The sequence below is a fragment of the Diadema antillarum genome, unplaced genomic scaffold (assembly GCF_040938485.1).
Source record: "Diadema antillarum isolate AM-2024a unplaced genomic scaffold, OU_Dant_1.0 seq00000139_RagTag, whole genome shotgun sequence".
Taxonomy (NCBI): domain Eukaryota; kingdom Metazoa; phylum Echinodermata; class Echinoidea; order Diadematoida; family Diadematidae; genus Diadema; species Diadema antillarum.
In genome coordinates this window covers 221,088-240,399 of record NW_027271216.1, presented here as the reverse complement: position 1 = coordinate 240,399, position 19,312 = coordinate 221,088, and the positions used below count along the sequence as shown (strand labels likewise).

The window sequence follows — 19,312 nt, the reverse complement described above, 5'->3', positions numbered from 1 at the left end:
GCATACTCATTATATCCACAAGCCATGAACCAAATAATCCTGTGATTGTGCAATTCATATTATGTCAGCCTTAACTCATGGCATTTCAGAATTCACATTTCTCTGAGCTCTTTCTGTAATCTGTTTTTTATGATTTGTACAATGTACTATTCTTTGAGAGTGATATATGGGTAAGAGTGAAAAATTGTCTTTGATCTGAGCCCGTTGTTGTAGATATTATAATTGTTTCTTTCTGCAGCAGAAATTTCAAAAGCCTTTCACAAGTAGTTGCAGAATCTATAGCAGATTTTTAACAGTAGAGTATTACAATTTTTTTGAATCTTTCTCTAGTAGAAGTTAGGCAGTGAAAGTCAGAGGTGTCACTCTGATTATGACAAGACAATGATTTTCTGCTGCAAAATATCCAAAGGATCTCGAATTGAACCTTGATATGTGCATACAGCGTACCATTGAATGCATCTGATTCTCAACACACTCTTTTTATGCCTCCGCCAACGAAGTGGCCGGAGGCATTATGTTTTCGGGTCGTCCGTCCGTCCGTCCGTCCGTATGTCCGTACGTACGTCCGTACGTACGTCCGTCCCGTTTTGTTTTTGTCGATATCTCAAGAACCGTGTGGTGGTTTTACATCAAAGTTGGTATGAGGGTATATCCTGGGGGGATGATACTTTGTTTGGATTTTAGGGTCACGGGGTCAAAGGTCACAGGTTATTTTGTGCAAAAAAAGGTTGAAAATTCATGTTTTTCTCCATATCTCGCAAATGGTTCAAGGTATCTTCATGGAACTTAGTATATATGCTTGTTCCAATGGGCAGTGATTATCTCGGGAAGTTGGGGGTCATGGTTCAAAGGTCAGGGGGTCAAAGGTCAAGGTCAACTCCTCAAAATATCACTACTTTCCTTATATTTATGCAATGCCCGAAGGTTTTTTTTTTTAACTTGATGTATGCATGTATTACCCGATATATATTCTGTGGGAAGTTTCTTGCCAAAAGGTCAAAGGTCAAAAGGTCAAAGGTCAAGTGTTGAATTGCACTTTTTCCTCCATATCTCAAAAGTAACTCAAGGTATCATCATGAAACTTACATATTTATGCATTTTCAACCTAACAGTGATTCTCTTTGGAACTGTGAGGTCAAAGGTCAAAGGCCAGGTTTAGATAATGCTATTTTCCCATTTGATACTGAAATTATACTTTTTCTCAATACCTTAAACATTACTCAATGCATAAACTTATAAAAGGGTCAAAAGTTAAGTAAAAATCATCAGTTCCCCAAATACCTGCACTCTGACATTTTAATCATTCATCCAATTGAACCTAGTTCTAGGAAAGTGAACATTCAGCACATTTGTGGCAAACCTGTCATTTTAATATTTTGCCAATTGTGTGAAACTGTCGTCACACATTGTCAAGACATTGTACTATAGACCTATTAGGAGAACCATGCATTATGGTGGAGGCATATCAGTCGCCGTAGCGATATATCTTTACCTATTATTTCCAACATGTCTAGGCACCAAGCCTCACGTTACCATAGTGACGCCTTCTAGCGACCTCGAAATCTCCGACGGGAATGAGGAAGAGGACCAGATCACTACTGAACACCCTTCGGAGCCCGTCAAGGGAGGGCATCCGGGCACCCGGCCCTCCTTCTCCATCTACGTTTCCTCCACCAAGGCCAAGATTGAGAAAAAGAAAGCCGGTAGGGCCCGCGGTGCCAAAACTAGACAAAGTTTTGAGTTTTCTCCATCTTTAGTTGTCATTTGATTTAATTTTGGATGTATACAAATTTATGAAAATCACATCGGTGTATAATGACATATAATTTGAACAAGTGATTCATTTCATGCACCCGTTTGATGAAATGTACCACACACACGTGTTTGTACTTTTTATATCGCAGACTGCTTCTGGGAATTCAGAATATTTTAGATGATATGTTATGGTGGAGTTACAACTTTTTGGCACCAACATTCTCATTCATAGATTCACACAATTTTGCAAAACATTCCTAGACTGTAATTCAAACAGGAAGTTATTACAGATATCAAACTTGATATTTGAAAAAATGTTGCCAGAAGTGGTACAATGGTGTAGTCTGCGACGTGACAGAACTTTATATACCCTGGAACAGAGTCTTGATTGAGTTGGGGGGGGGGGGGGGGGTTGTTTGGGTTTCTCTGTTTATTTTTTAACACAAACTTGACATTAATACATGTACACTGTCAGTTTTTAAGGTTTTCACCTCATGCATTTATTGTGATGGTTTCACCTCATGGTTTAACGAGTTTACAAATCATGTGTGGCATATTAGACAGTAATTTTGTTTTTTAATGGGACCACCCAGAATTTTTGGATTTGAGGGACTGCATAAAATTTGGTTTTTTTGTTCACTTTTTTGTACTCGACGTGAGACTTTCAGTTTGAGATCACCGATTGATTTATATTTGACTTGTCAATGTTTTGGCCTCTGTTGTTTTATTTGGAGCGTATCGATTATTTTCTATGCAATGCACAAGTGACAAACTTTTGGCACTTTTATGAGTTCCACTGCAGCCACACTCATTTTGGGTTGAAATAAGCAGATATTACATTTCCTTTCCTTCTACAGCTCTGCTGCAATGCACTGGCCGAAAGTCTTGTGTTTTTGTTTCAATATTTTGAGCAATTTGTTTCAACAGGTATATAGACATCAAACAAACAAATCATGAGAAGAAGAGAGAAAAAGAATCAATGACTGTAAACATAAAACTGATGACAGAAACAAATTTCCACAAGGTTTGAATTCCAATATGTCAACTAACAACAGAAAGTTCAGATTATTTTTTCGTATTTTTTCAAATATAAAGCATTCTTCTGCAATGGTATGCAGAGATATATAAAAGTGTGTGTGCGTGTGAATGCATACATTCACATTTGTACAAGGTATCTGATATGGTTTTAATGGGACATGGCATTTGATTGCATATGTTTGCCTCCAACAACAACAGAAGCTGCAACAGAAAAAAAAAAACAACCACCACAACAACTACAACAACAACCACCAAACCACTTTTTCTTTTCGTAGAGCGAATCGGTCTGAAATCACCCCGGTCTCCATTCCGAATGCGCCGCATCAGCCACGGCAGCACGCTGTCCTCGCACGCGGGGACGGGCCCCGTGGGGCTCTCGCACAAATTTGGCAGTATGGAAAACATATCCGTCCTGCCAGGCAAGTCCATATGTTATCCCCTAATGACACTACCCCCACCCCACCCCCACCCCTTTTCACCTGTCCATCACCACCACCCACCGCAAACCACCAGCTATTAACCCACTAACTCCCCATCCCCTCCCCCCTCCCCCCATCCTCTTAACAGAGCAATATCACAGCAGCCTGCCTCTCGATAGACGAGATTGTCGTTGCCGTCTTTGTTATGTGCGTGATAACTAACAACCACGGTCTGATTTTTTGCTGTGAAGACCCAAACCCCGGTCACAATTCTCTTCTTTTGCTGTCATTTTGTTACTGCATGGTGATCAGCTGTTTCCGTACCATCCTGTGCAACAAATGCAAAATCATGTGACTGTATTCCATTCATGCAGATTTGGGCACCGGTCTAATTCTTGGTCTTGATTTCCAGAACAAAACAAAAAATATATTTTATTAGTAATTCAAGCATTTATGTACTTTCACCATCTTCAAGGAAGCATAGCAAGCTATTTCTCTGAAATATTTCTGATTATTGCAATTTCAGATGAGGCTGAAATCTCACTTGTTTGACTGCACATGTTTATAAAGTACCACAGTAGATATTCCATTCTCTCTGTACTAACACATTCTAAATTACACCTGTGATATTACAGAGGATTTTATCAAGTCATATGACAAATAAAATGAAGGATGTGTGTGAAGTGTTTTGAAGTTTGAGGTTTACCAACTTTGATCTATCTGAAGATCGCAGAAAACATTTGGATTTTGAGCGTGGCCTTGTGAGTGACTTTTATCCAAACCATCACCTAGTTGTTTGTCACAGCTTAGTGATGCACGGGACCTGGGACACACAATATATAGTGTGGAGCTACAAGAACTCTGTTCTATCAAGTAATGACTTGTAACAATCAGTAAACCATACATGCTGTTTGGGGCCATCATTAAAATCAAGCTTCTGCGTAAGATTTCGGTCTCCTGCATTTTGTTCCTAATAATTTGGCTGAATAATGAACAATTTCCGAATAATTTCTTGTTTAATACCGATGCTGTCAGGTGAATACCTGTGTGGGTCAAGATTGTAACATATCAATGTAGTATCGAGAGACAATACGCCAAAGAATGAGTGTGTGTGTGTGTGGGGGGGGGGGGGGAATGAAAGGGGAGGTGCTTAAGTTTGTTTGGTCTTTTTTCATGCTGTATCTAGATGGTGCCCAGTACACTGTTCTGTGCTTGTTGCATGCTGCATTGTTTATAAATGCCACTGTTCCCAGTCTGAGATTACAGAGAAATACATTTCTATTTGCTTGGAAAGTAAATGGTGGGTGTATGGATAGATGTTTTTAATCATCACCATTCTTTAGAAGAGGAGCGGCTCAGCTTTGTTTGCGAGAGAATCTCAACTCCTGGTTGCTAAGGAAGAGTTTGACCTGAAGGGAAAGTTGTTTAGAGTGTACTCACTCTATTAGAATTACATATTTAGTGAGAATCTAAGCAGGATAGGGCAACTGACAACAACAATGAAGAAGAAGATAACCATCTAACTGTCAGTACTTCATCTTAACATGGTCATGTCTATCGCTAGGAATTTCCGTTTGTTTTTCATGACTTCAAAAAAAAAATCTGAAAATGACATATTGATGATAAAGAGAAATTACCAATTTCTCGTCATTTAAAAAATTGGAAGTAGGCTTGTTCTAGACTTTTTTTTTTTCCTCAGGTACAAGATGATACAAATCTCCAAGTGCATTGTGCTTTAAGATATTAGCTGAGCTGGAGGGTTATGTGAAAGAGGTGTATAATGGACATGTCTTTCAATCATTGTGTGGTATAAATAATGAGCAGTTCTAGGTACAGACAGGGCAATGCTTTTTGCAAGTGAGTAAGTCTGGGTGTGTTTTGTTTTGTTTTGTTTTGTTTCCTGTTGGCTTTGTTTTGTTTGCTATGCTGTGTCATATCTTGCACTCATGTCCTCATCGGTCGTTTCACTGTTATTTGTCTGGTGGTAGTAGTGGTTAGCTGCCTTGGATGTGGTGTATAATGCACTTTAACAGCAACAGTAGTATTCATAACTTTACCGGGTATTTGTGTCATGTTGTTTCGTTTTGTTTTGTCTCGCCTTGTAACAGCTTGCACTCTAGTGATTACTCAGGGTCATGTATGCTTTATTATGTACGGCATCGCTTTATCTATTGTGCTCTGTTACCAAGCAAAGAACGCCTTCTTTAAATCACTAATATTCATGCACATACCACACCCTTTTTGAAATGGTTTTATTTTTGTATTTTTTAATTTGCAGAATGATTTGAGATATTTTTGGTTGCTCTAACCAAACTGCTTGCCAATCCAATCGCATTTCAATCCTTCCTTTAGCAGGATTTTAAAGCTGATACACAGAGTGGGTTGCTGTTTTGTGACTATATGCCACTCTCAGGGTATTTTTTTTTCTTTTGTCAAATACATATTCATATCTTGCTACTTTAGTGCTTCTGAAATGGTATAAAAGATAAAGATGAAGTAATAGATCCCAATATGTATGTATTAGTGTGATTTTGATTATACTTCATGATCCAGAGTATAGAGATTAAAGCTAGTATTAGACCATTTACTGTTACAAGGATACAGTAAAATATGCTGATATCTTGTTGATTCCTCTACATAATGTGCCTCGTCCATAAGGAAGGTTACACGTACGGTAACCATATAGCACTTTTGGAAACCCAAAACCACCAGTATCTCTCAAAACTATGACTTGAAAGTTGATTTACGATGAAGGGTAAGAGCCCTTATGATTCACCCGGTCTTGACATTTGTGTTATTATTTTTTCTACCTCCAGGTTTAGACACATTGTTAGGACCAAGCTTAGGGCGAACTAACCCCATGCTAAGCAAGAGTAAGTAACTTCGCTTTCAGTATCCCCTTGATAAAATATGCCTTCCCGCTTCGTCTCTTATCCTGTTTTTATTGTCTTCATTTACCCCGCTGGAATCCCACCCCAAAAAAAGGCCAAGACACAGCAAGCAGCCCTTGGAAGTGATACCTTTATTCCATGTCCCATTTTTATCTTGATGTCCCAGAATTGTGTCCATAAAGGTCCAATTACAAGCCATGTTTGAGCCAACTTTGACAAGTAGAGTACTGTATGAGCTGTTATTTTTGCATACAGATATTTTCACGAATGAAGAGCTCACAGACATTTTCGCGAGATGTTGTTTTCGCAAATTGACACTGATGCTATCGTAATTGCACTATTACCCTAGCGCATTGCGACATTTTCACATGTTGTTGAATATGCAATCAAACTGTGATTCGCCAAATTCGCGAAAATAACAGCTTATACTGACAGTAAATTGAATTGAGCAGAATCATATTTAAGGTGTCATTGAAATCAATTGTGAAATTGAAAAAAAAAGAATTGGATTTAAAATATCATATTTTAAGTAAATAGTGTGAGTGTTTCAAACTACACACAAATTTGCATAGGCAGTAATGTCATTACCTCACAGGAAATTTGGGTAAAAGAAAATTGTCCAAGTCAACAGGAAACTTGTTAGGTGATGACATCTCATTCTCATGTCTGATTGGCTCATGTGGTTGTTACTGATCACTGTGTCAGGAAGAAGCTTAAATCTGTACGATACCATAACTTTTTTTTTAATTCAAGCGTAATATTGATGAAAACATCTTGAACATGATGTGGAGTAGCTCTATAAAGCCCTATATGATTGCTGTAAAAAAAAAGAGTGAGAGAAAGAGAATGAACATATGAAATTAAAAAAAAGACTATATTGTATGGGCTCATGACAGTCTCATTACAGTGATTGCTTGGATTTGTGTGACAATTTTGGCTTGAGGCAATATCTATTACAAATGACTTTGCCGCACTCTTACACGTATATAGATTCAAGAAGCAATCTAAAGTTTTGTGGATGATGATGTATTTGAGATGTGAAATTAAGTCCAAGCACTGAAAATGAAGTTTTTCCAAAATGACCTTTGCCAATATTTAGGAGGGAAAATTGAGAAATATGAGGAAGCACAATTTCAGGTCACTTCTGTTATATTACAAATTTACATCATCCCTTTGAGAGGATACTGAAATCATCAGCCATGTGTATTTTTGTCACCAAAGATGATTAATTGTTTTTCCTTTTTAATTTTTACCTTGCTTTCATAGTGGGAGTGGGTAAATCTGTAACATTATACCAATCAGTTAGCCAGCAATATCCACCAGCTATTAAAAAAAGACATCAGTTGGCATCATTGTTTTCTAATTTGTAGATTTACTAGAAGAAGGAGTTACAGTATCAACGGAACCTACCTGTGCACATCCATTAAATTTTATTTTTCTTCCAGTAAGTACCGGTAGATTAATAATTGTGTACCATCTCTTCTCACCTCTAGGTATAGGGACCCTGGCCGGGGGGATGAGCGGGGCGGGAATCATCAGCAAGGTTCTCCTGGCCAACGCCGACGCCCTCTGCGCCGCAGCCTCCCCACTCATGGACCAAGACATCGATGTGGTGTAAGTACAACATAGATTGGTACCGACTGCATCCTCTGTGGTACACTGATTACCAACTGGATAGTAGTTTGGGGTTTTGGCTGCGAATTTTTCTTTCTTTTCTTTCTTTTTTTTTGTCTTTAATGTAATGAATGTTAAAGGAAAGACACCCTCTTCTGTGTATGTGTTTCGGTGTTGTTGGATTGGTTTTGTTTGTTTTGTTTTATTTATATATGGGTAGAGGAATGTGAGTAGATTCAGTAAAAGATTTATGAGAGAATGCTGAACGTTATTCTAAATGTGTTCATATTTAACATCACTTATTCCACCTCCACTCACTGTATCTTGAATGATTTGGGTACTGAAGCTGATTATTTTTACCCTTTTTTCAATCTTGAAAGTGGAAGGTAATTGAGATGATATTTCTTCATCCCACAAATACAACACGAAGTCTTTCTATACTTTTCTCCCCCTGCAGAGAGGGCTACTCAGAGTCTTGCGTGATGAACAATTACTTCGGGATCGGTCTGGACGCAAAGATTAGTCTGGACTTCCACAACAAGAGAGAAGAGCATCCTGAGAAATGCAGGTCAGTCTTTCCTATCCTGTATGGGGTAAAAAAAAAGAGACACATATGTGACCTGCTACAACAAAAGGATCCTAAAGTCGCTGACGGCTGAGCCGAGAAAATCGAGTTTGAAGTCGCATCATCAAAATTGGTCAAAACAACCGGATTTCTGTTTTCAGCATGATTCTGTAGGCTAATGTTTTTTCTATCATCTGCCGAAGTTTCGAAGCTAAATGATCAAAGAAAAGGCAAGAAATCAGAGTTTTTCTGGGCCATGATGTTCCGACTGTCAATGTAAGAGAAACATGTCCGAAGATTTGGATTTAGCGCCGCAGCTAAACTCCGCCCCTAGCAACGAGGGAGTGATCTTATTGGTCTGTGCGTGGCGTCCTGATTACGGACTGGTCGTGCGTAGACCGCTGGCGCTAAGCTTGAATGAACATCGTGGAGGACGCTAGGAACATGCCTTCTATGTCAAGCAGTGAAAACTGATAGCGTCGGAAGGAAAACTTTGAAGGCGTTTTTCTTGAAACTCTGATTGCCTCAACCACTTGACATGCGCTAATAAAATCATCGATATCTCCGCAGCCGAGTATTTTTATTAGTTGTGCTGTATATGAAATTAAAGTAGAAGATTAAGGGAATAATGTCATGCCATTTTCAGAAAATTGTCCTCCCCCGACTTTCGGATCCTTTTGTTGTAGCGGGTCACATATAAATTACTAGAAAAACACTCTGAGAGCGCAGACCTCCGCCAAGTAGATATCTAGCTACTTTCCACCGATGATCTTGCTCTTCCCAAAGAGATATTTCTCCTCTCAACCACTGCACTGTATTGAGAAAAGATCTTTGGACTCTACCCTCCATAGATATCAGTTATTTCTACCCATAGGTCTACATGCTGAAAAATCGCCCTTCCCAATATAGAAGCCTTTGTTACATCATAAACCCTCAGCTGCGCGGCGCGCCTCACCCTAGCAGAAATTAGAGCACGCACGTTAGTGCGTGCATGTAAACCTCAAATACGTGCAGCCTGAACTCCCAAGTTCATTGACCCTTCCTGCCAAAATGCCAAAAATCCTTCATAAATTCCCCAAAAATTCTCGGATCACAACCAAAAGTTCATCGTTTGTTACTTGTGTCGTTCTTAACCTTTCCTGCAAGTTTCATCCCAATCCGTTCACTACTTTTTGAGTTATTTTGCACACAGATAAACTAACTAACTAACAAACCAACGGTAATGATAACATAACCTCCTCCCTTGGCGGAGGTAAAAAGAAAAATGTTATAAGGATGGATTGCTGTGATCCCTCTTTTATTTGCTTGTTCTATTTAGGCTTTTGTTTGGGAGAAAGAAGATAATGAAGTGGGCATGCTTATATCATAAGTCCAGCACAAGGAGGGTATATTGATATTCCAAGGTCAAGTGTGTATTTATGTATTTGATATCATTTGCTCATAAATCGTAAGATGCAAGGCATCTTGTAATTATGATTTGATTAATAATGATCATATGATTTTGATATGCAAGTTGAAAGGTTGTTTTCCAAATCTTAATGAATGTGTGTTGCACATTTTGTTGGAAATTAGAAACTCATCTCATGCCACTCGGTAAGAACTTGTTCAAATCTCCTAGCATCTTTATGTCTATGTCATGCTACATTCATGAATAGGGTCATGAGTGAACAAAAATGAAAATAAAGAAGAGATCCAATTTCAGCCAGGATCAGCCTACATGCATGCTATTTACTTGTATACCAACATTATTCAAGCATTAGTCAAGAATATGCATATTGTTTGTGTGTGTGTCAGTGGTTTACAAAACCTCACCCAAGAGCAAGGAAAATGATGGTATGGGGTGGGCGGGTTCTTCTTCTGGTCATCTCCCCCTCTAGAAGTCGCACCAAGAATATGATGTGGTACGGCATGCTTGGCGGAAAGGAGCTGGTACACAGAACTTACCGTAACCTGGAGCAGAAGGTGCAGCTGGAGTGTGACGGCCAGCGCATCCCGCTGCCCAGCCTGCAGGGCATCGTCGTCCTCAATATACCAAGCTACATGGGTGGAGCCAACTTCTGGGGAACCACCAAGGAGGATGAGGTGAGGGCGTGGTGGTGGTGGTGGTGGTGGAGAGGGAGGAAGCGAAGGAGGTGGAGAAGGAGGAGGAGGAGGAGGAGAAAGAGGAGGAGGAAGATCAAGAGAAGGAGGAGGTGGAGTAGGAGGAGGAGGAAGAGGATGTCTGCTGTCATGAATAACACACTGAATTTTCAATCTTTGATTACAGTATCATTTATCGAGCTTGAATCTCACATTTTAATTGTGAACCGCATGGACTCTGCAAGACAGCTCTTCTGACAAGTTTGTCTCTTTTGACTCCTGAAGTCCTTTCTTGTCTGTCAGATTATAAGACTCGTTGAGTTTGAATCAGTAGTCACAAGTCAAAGTTGATGTGTCTTTTCTTCTTTTGATATAGTTGATGTGTCATGAGATTAGTTCTCCTCAGCAGATTTACATTCACTTGTGGTGTTGGTGTAGCATTCATTCATTGTCTCTTGCTCCATATTCCAGACCTTTGCGGCGCCATCGTTTGATGACAAGATTTTGGAGGTAGTGGCAGTCTTTGGTGGGATGCAGATGGCTGTCTCTAGAATGATCACTCTCCAGCATCATCGGATCGCTCAGGTGAGTACCACCGGCCTAGAGACCTTGGGGTAGCCCAGTCTTTGAGTCTGGGCTGGATTATGAGGCAAAAAACAAAACAAAACAACAACAACAACACAAAACAAAAAACAGAATGAACCAAAAAAGAAACAAAACAAAACAGCATCTTTCTTTTGTCAGATTCCAACAGATTAAGTAGAATATCATTAAATTTAATAGGAGGGTAACATCCAACTTGGTAAATCATATATCATTATAAGGCAGTCGAGAATCTCCTTTCTTAGAATATGACTTCAATATCAAAAACTCAAATCTGTTGACCTTTTGATTTGATTTGATTGATTGATTTATTGTTTGTATGGCATCATGTACAATTCTTATTCTTTATCAATATAATAAAACATAATATGTATAAATATGATACTCATGGCTAGTTTCTACAATTTCAACAATTTTCATTACACATGAATATGTGACATGATTACTTTTGTTGTTGTTTTTATGGGGAGGTCGGGGTTTACTTATGTAGTGTTGTCCATCTCACAATTCTCCAGTGTCGGGTTGTGAAGATCACGATTCTCGGTGAGGAGGGGGTCCCGGTCCAAGTGGATGGAGAGGCTTGGGTCCAGCCGCCAGGACTGGTCAAGATCCTACACAAGAACAGGGCCCAGATGCTGGTCAGAGACAAGGTACAAACAAGGTCTAGGAACAGAAGCATGAGGCCTACTTTGTCCACAAATGAAACAAGACTACAAATTTGTATAATGGGACCGTGCAGAAAGGACTATATTTTTCATCAGACATGGAGATATATTTGATGTATCTGAAGTGTAGAGACAGAAGCCAGGCTTGTCAGCACGAAACAAGACTAGAATGGGACCAGAAAGGATGATATTTTTCATCATTATCATCCCATTGTATCTTTCTGTATGTTACTTCAAGTATCATGTAGCCATGAGCATCAGAATCTGTGGAAATGAAACTTGTTCATTGTTAGTGGTGTAGGCAGTTGCCATCATTATTGAGTTTTATTGATGGACAAAACAAACAAACAAACAAGAAGGAATTATTGTACCAAGTATTTATGATCATTACTTTATGTTGATATGAATTTGTGTTAGCTATGTGTAACAATTCAAGAAGATTTTTAATGTTTTGGAAGAAAAGATGTCTTTTAGATGTTATTGCTGCAAGTACTAAATACAAATTTGTTTCCATTAGTAGCATAAGTCCTTTGTACTATAGTCTGATTGCAGATGAAAAATGACAGGTTTGTTTGTACAATTGTTGTGACTTGCTGTATTTTTTTTGTCTTGCCAGCAATTTGAGAGCACTCTGAAATTGTGGACGGAAAGGAGAAAAGTGGAGCGCCCTCTACAGCCCCTTATCGACGAGGAGATTGACATTGTCAGACACTTCTGTGGCACAACCACACAGCTCATTGACACGTAAGTTTCTTACCAGAGGTGATATTTTATCTTGCATTTAATTCTCTCTCTCTCTCTCTCTTTAACTATCTATCCATCTGTCTATCGATTTATCTATCCATCTATCTATCCATTTATTTATCTATTCATCTATCTACCTTTCTATCTATCTATTTCATCTGTGTATCTATTTATCTGTCTATTGATATATTTTCCCCTTTCTCTTTCTATCTTTGCCTCTTCTCCTTGAATATGAAATTATGCTATGATGTATTTTTGTCCTGTGTTGATCTTTCAAATATATCAGTTTTCCCACTCTTCCTTGGACCGCACAGGTAGTCACCGAACAGTTCTTGCTCCGTATTTTAGTGGTTTGGCTGTTATAGATTTTTGTCCCCCAGATGTATGTTCTGCTTGAGTACACACATAACAGTCTATTTACACAGTTTGTTGTATCTTTTTTTCATCGACATCAGTTTTTGCAATGACTGTTTAACATATTTTGTTGCCGGATATCTGCATGCATATGGGTAGATTTTTCAGACAAAACTTTAAACCTTATGTACCACCATCTCATTGGTCGATGCAGGATCAAGGTCGCCGCCCAGCACAGCAGCCCCATCCAATCAGAGCTGCTGCACCGGGCCATGGCCACGTCAGCATGCCAGGAGCGGCTGTTCAGCACGGAGCGCTCCACGGAGGGCATGAGTCGCAAGGTGCTGAACGAGGTCGTCCTCAGCGCCCGAAACCTGTACAGCGAGAGCAGTCTCTTCATGGCTAGGAAGGCCTATGCACTGGTGAGAAAAAAAAATTTTGACCCAGGTCTAGCAGCACTTAGTGTGCCGAAATGTTCCCAAGCAATCTTCAAGTCCCCATTTTCCCACCCCCGTATGAATGCTGAAATTGCAATAAATGCTGTAGCTTGTACTGTAAAGACAGAAATCTTCGTGGCATGAAACTTTGGACCGATGGCCTTTCTAGCGACATGAAATTTTTGTGAATCACCAGTGACATTCAATGCTGATTGTGTAGTTGAGACCTTTTGTTAAACCTTTTTCGTCGCAGCATTTCAGCAATATTACCCACAACCATTGCTACAAGTTGTGTCATCCATGTTTTATGATTAACTGAAATTCAGATGTTCGTATTTCATGTTTGTACTGTTGCCCGCTGCAAGCAAAACAGAAGGCTGTGAAATTTGAATGCAGATAGTCTGTGTACTTAAAGGTCTTCAATAAGAAATGAGCAATTTTGTTAATATCAATGAGTACCACCCTGTATGCGCAGTCTGTTTCCATGGTAACTGATGCACTGTTTCCACATCTCATCCTGACAGCGTCTGCCGGAGAACATCCTGGAGGCGCTCAACCACGACATCCAGGCGGTGGACAATGAGCTGCGCAAGGTGTCGACCATAGAGGGCGCCGTGAGCTACGTGGAGGAGGAGCCCCACCAGCACCACCTCCCGGTGGACGCCTACGGGAAGCGGACCAAGGGCAAGTTCAAGCTCCCGATGGTGTCGCGGTTCAAGAAGCCCACGAAGAAGGAATACAAGTCGTCGTCTGCATTGTCAAGCAGTAAGCACAATATCTTTATAAGTCTCTCTGTGGCTAAGCGGCATGCCTCGATGTGCTTGTAATAAAAAGTATTGTGCAACAACAACAATTTAAAATGGAAAGACTCGTTCATACTGTAAAAGTAGGAATGTTCATGTGCATTTTAATTTTGCAAATTTCGCAAGAGACAAGATTTGCAATATTAAAATGCATTTGAAAGTTCTTGTGTGCACTGTTGCATTGAATGCCGCGAAAAGGCCATCGACTTCAATTCATGAAAATGTCATTCCGCAAAAACATCTTGCTTTACAATAATAACTTTTTAATTAATTGACAAAATCAAACAAGCAGAACTGTAGAAGTTTCTTCTCCAATCTCGACACTAGAAAGTAAAATGTTGTGGAATTTTCAGTTTTCCTACACTGTCACAAAACAGTGCTATTGGTCATGTCTGATATCACGGATAATTTTGATGATAAAAGTTACAAATGTATACATGGTATGTGGACTTGGTCTGTGTTATAGCTTTATCATTCATGTACATGAATATGGGATACAGAAGTCAGTCAGTTTCATCAGTAATATTCTGAGCCACACAAAGATTTCTTATGCCTCTATGCATGGCTCCCTCGTGTGTCCAACCCCAGGTCAGGGCATCGTGAAGCAGTGGAGTGTGGAGGAGGTGGGGACGTGGCTAGAAGGACTGTCGCTGGGCGAGTACAAGGACCAGTTCATCAGGAACGACATCCGAGGCTCGGAGCTCCTGAGCCTCGAGAGGAGAGACCTCAAGGTATTTTGTGATGGCAGCTCATTAGCTATACCATCAACCTATCTCTTTGGAAAGATAGATGGATAGATAGATAGATAGATAGATTGATAGGTTGACATATACATACTTGTACTTACATGCATACATACATAAGCTAGAGTAAAGACAAGTGCCATACATTCAATATTAGTAAAATATAAATACATTCATGTATATCTGTCTTGTTTAAAAAATTGCAAAGTTTGAGGGCAAATATGGACATAGAGCTGAAAATGACACATAATCATCAACTTTAAAACAAAAACAAAAAACAAAGAAAACAGAAATCTGACACTACGTAAGTTCACTAGAGATGAAAAACTAGTCAATGAAAACTTAGTTTTGTTGTGCCAACATGATAATCCAAGGTAGTGAATGATGTGCAAGAATGAAACTGTTATGTAACCAAGTTTTGTCATACATGTAGTTTCTTAATTTGTGTGTGTGTGTGTTCTTTGTTTTGTTTAGGACATTGGAGTAACCAAAGTTGGTCATATCAAGCGAATTCAGCAAGCTATCAAGGACCTGGAGAAGCGGGAGATAGAGCACAGCTTGCTGGAGGCGGGGCCATCAGGCAGCGCTGTCATGTGATTGGATGAAAGGCTGAAGGGGGGTGGATACTAAGCATCCATCTCATTTGCCTTTAACCCTCACCTTTAACCAATCGTTGAATGATAGAGACATCCGCCAGTCCACTGTTCAGCAGTGATCTGTACTCATGTTCTCAAACACACTTAATTTCTACCCCTAATAATTCCTATTCCATCAAAATGACCTATAGGTGGGACTGAGATATTTCAAAGTCCAAATGGGTTTCATCAACTTTTTGTCTCCACCAAGACTGGCAGGGATATTGATTTATTATACAACCTGTATATCACTAAATATTCATTCCAAGTTTTCACAACTTCATGCATTCATTAACTGAATAAACAAGCAGAAAACTTTTAGCCTCAGTTATCTACATATCTGCTTCTACAAAGATACTCCTTGTCTCTTCCCATGGCTGAGGAATACGTACAAAAATGATCATGTGACTGGTATCAGGTGACTAGTCTTGAGGCGTTTGAGATTTCTTCTTATCATGTCTCGTAGTGTTGCCATTATATGATCATCAGGAAGTTGTTTGGAGAAAACCAGGAAGTTTTTTTCTGTGGTTTTTGAGAGAAACTTTGTATGTATTTTTCTTTTTAAAGTCAAAGCCATATTTTTCCTTTCATTTATGGAGCTCTGAAGTACAAATATGTCAAAGAGACTCTGGACTCTGAGATTAAGAAACAATAGATGACATTAGTGTACATGAGTCGGAGAGATGTGGGCTGTGGATCATTGTTTGGCAGGACCAGGAGCATTTAGGAGTATGGATGTGTGGCAGTAAAGACTGTACCCATTGATGAACATCACATTATGGAAAAGAAATGAATTATAGATGTGACTTATTGATATGGCTAGATAGGGAACAGAGGGTAAAAAGTAATAGAGTATGAGTTGCTCAGAGTTGGAGAGCAAAGAATTTGTTCTTGCTCTGGGGTGTGGATATAATGACAAAAAACTACCAGAAGATGAGGACTTTTTTTTTTTCACCAGGTGGAAGTTGTACATAGAGAAAAAAAACTGTTCTTGTCCTCTTTTTTTTTGAAGAGCTTTAAACATGTTAAATGGAGGCTGGTCCTTCAGTTGTAAACAAAGTATGTGTATTATAGCGGTAGTTATTGTTGTCTTCTTCTTTTGTAGATAAATGTGAAAATAGCAAATGTTTAGTCCATTTTGTAGATTGAAATGCAGAACTATTTGTGAGTGAATGTTCGTTTATAGATTAGAATAAAGAGGATATGTGTCCATGATACAAAGTTCTGTCTTTACTATAAAGATGAAAGTAAGACTTGGTGTATCTATTTATTTTTTAATCATATCAAGGTGCATTTGATTTTTATATGATGATTGTGAATATCCATTTTTAAGGAGAAGATTTCGGATGGAACTTCTGCTTTTTTTCTTTTCTTTTTTTGGCGGATTGTGCTTCATCTTCCTCATCTGTGACAAGACTACTCCATCACTCCAATCGCGTGCTCTCGCTCCAAGAAACGATTCAATGCTGCTATGCGTGTTAATGTTTCAAAATCTTTTATGTCAGCTATTGTCTTGCCTTGTCATGGGCGTGTCTACATGTGATGCACACGGTAGTAAAAAATTCGAAAAGCCCGAGCGGAAGTCTGCTTGTTTCTTCTCTGCTTGACCGTCAATTTTACGTACAACAAACGTCTTTGAATGAGTACAGTGAGAAAACTGTAGATGTTTACGTGTATACTGGTAAAATAGAAATCATGGTACAAAATTTATGTCAGGTGTCTGTATATGTGTCTCAGATTTAGCAACAGCTTTTGTAAGATCAGCATTACTTTGTTATTAAAGTAGAAAATGCAACTGCATTGATGCCGTAGGAGGGCACATCATCGACGTATACGAAGACGAAAGGGAGACCTCTCGGGACGTCGTCCTTTAATTACCTGAATGGCTGTGAGGCATTTTGTGGTCCAAATGACATGCAAATGAATTCAAGTCGTCCAAATGGAAGTATCTTGGCAGTTTGGAATGTTGTTTGGTTCTACTGGAATCTGGTGGTATCTACAATTGTATGCTCGAATCAGGACAACTTTTAAGAAGACCTGTTTAAATCTCATTGATGATAGAAAGTCTTGAAGATGAGGGACTGGCTCATGATGTGGTTTCGTATGGATATTCAGTTCACAGCAATCTTTACAGCGGCCCCAGTTTTTTAATTTTTTTATTCGTAAATCCCCTTTCTCCCTTCTATGTTGCATTGTTTCCCGCAATTGCCACAAGGATCTTTGAAACTTCAAACTTCCTCACTGTGTACACGATGGATTATGCAGCTCGAAATTCCAGACAAGAAACTGGCATTTTGATTTCTGACCACACGTTTGTGTCCCTTTGCTGATACAAGCGTGTAGCTGATTACCAAGTACCGGTATACCCATATCGTTGGGGTTTATTTCTGCCTCATATGTTTGATTTACCTCAAGTATCATGCTCAAGCTGCACTCTCCTTTTGTCCTAGGTTCACAGGAGATTCGGCGAACCGAATATTATGCATACCAGCATCCCGTTATCTCCCACATTTTGACCATGGTCAGTTTTAGCTTGTCTCAATGTCGTTCCGCTTGCCTTTTCTTCTTATGGGATTGTTACCCTTTCCTCTTGATACTTTTGTGTCTCTTTCCCAACTCCTTTCTGCCCCTGATTCTATGCTCCTGCCCTCTGAATAAAAAAAAAAGTCACTTCACTCATAAACTGTGCTTTTGTCTATTACATTATGACTAGAATAACCATTTTGTAAGATGTGCCAGTAAAGTTGTTGTCTATTCATCATTGTGACATCTTAGTATGTAAGGAATAACTGTCTGTTCATTATACACGATGCTATTTTTTTTTACACCAATGGAAATCAATCTAAACATTTTATACTGAGAACAGATAATAGTCTCATTTTTTCTACCAAATGATGCGATCATGTTGTGTGTTTTTTATCTACATTTGTACAGAGTTTTTGGTTCTCTATTAACCAATGTATTAACTTAATTTTAAAAATGTTGTATTGCCCCATGCTTTGAGGCGACGAAGACCACACATCTTAGATATTTGAATTATCAAAATATCATGTAAGTATCATATACAGTTGTTTGTAAATGACAGATGTAGGTTTTGTTTACATTTTTTATACTTGAACTTGGGTAAGTTTTTTAGAGAATAAATGTCCTTTTAAATGAATAGAGCAAGACATTTGATAATTCTTCTAAATCTTGTTTGACTACTCTTTTCCAGAATGGTAGATATATACTACAGTTATAGTGTACAGTAGCCTGACTTTTGGTATTCCTTGAATTTCACTCCTTGAGAGGTAGTTCCAGAGCCAATGTATTGCTTGGGTATCCCTGAAGCTTGTTTGTACTAAAACGAAGAAAGAAGAAAAAAAAAAGAGTACCATGTATTCATACGTAACAGTGGACAGGGAGATGATTTATTCGAATTTCACATTTATGGATGACCGTGACAATGAGAAAACATGATTGTAGATATAGTGCTCGATACGAGAGATTGTCAGAGCTAACAAAGTTGGCATATGACTGGACTGGGTGTCTTGGAAGTATTGCAGGCTAGTCAGAGCATCTCTGGATAATTGCAGCTAGCAACTTTTTTAAAAAGATTTAGAGCAGGTCCTCAAGGAAATGATATAATGCCTGTGGGTTTGTGCATCGTTACTGTGCATGTTACTTTATGCGTGAGAGGCAATCTCGTCTTGAAACTGCACAGATCCATATCACTATTTATCCTGCCCGTTTGTTGATGATCAAGGGTCGTCCCGATGTGCCTATTGGCAGCAAGCTGTAAATTTGTAGGTTCCTAAAGCCAAAAGAAAGGGAAACACCCGTACGTGTAGCTGGTAATGTGATGCCGATGATAATGTGATATCATGTCCAAGGCCACCCATGATCGAACATTGATGGTGATAAGCATTGTTTCTGCTACGTGGCCCTTTAAGCTATTGTTGTCTCCTCCTTCATTCAAATAAGAACA

The 19,312-nt window shown here is 39.1% G+C and overlaps 1 protein-coding gene across 1 annotated transcript in view; it reads left to right on the top strand.

Moving 5' to 3' along the window:
• LOC139727652 (diacylglycerol kinase delta-like) overlaps nt 1–15,307 on the top strand; it is a 262,979-nt gene extending 247,672 nt beyond the window's left edge. The window contains exons 16-28 of the mRNA XM_071638631.1: nt 1,515–1,703; nt 3,069–3,212; nt 6,029–6,085; nt 7,597–7,717; nt 8,175–8,285; nt 10,160–10,364; nt 10,833–10,946; nt 11,480–11,614; nt 12,246–12,373; nt 12,942–13,149; nt 13,689–13,929; nt 14,556–14,698; nt 15,185–15,307. Coding sequence (XP_071494732.1) covers nt 1,515–1,703; nt 3,069–3,212; nt 6,029–6,085; nt 7,597–7,717; nt 8,175–8,285; nt 10,160–10,364; nt 10,833–10,946; nt 11,480–11,614; nt 12,246–12,373; nt 12,942–13,149; nt 13,689–13,929; nt 14,556–14,698; nt 15,185–15,307 — 1,919 coding nt within the window. The remainder of the gene's footprint in view (nt 1–1,514; nt 1,704–3,068; nt 3,213–6,028; nt 6,086–7,596; nt 7,718–8,174; nt 8,286–10,159; nt 10,365–10,832; nt 10,947–11,479; nt 11,615–12,245; nt 12,374–12,941; nt 13,150–13,688; nt 13,930–14,555; nt 14,699–15,184) is intronic.
• Nucleotides 15,308–19,312: the final 4,005 nt, after the last annotated feature.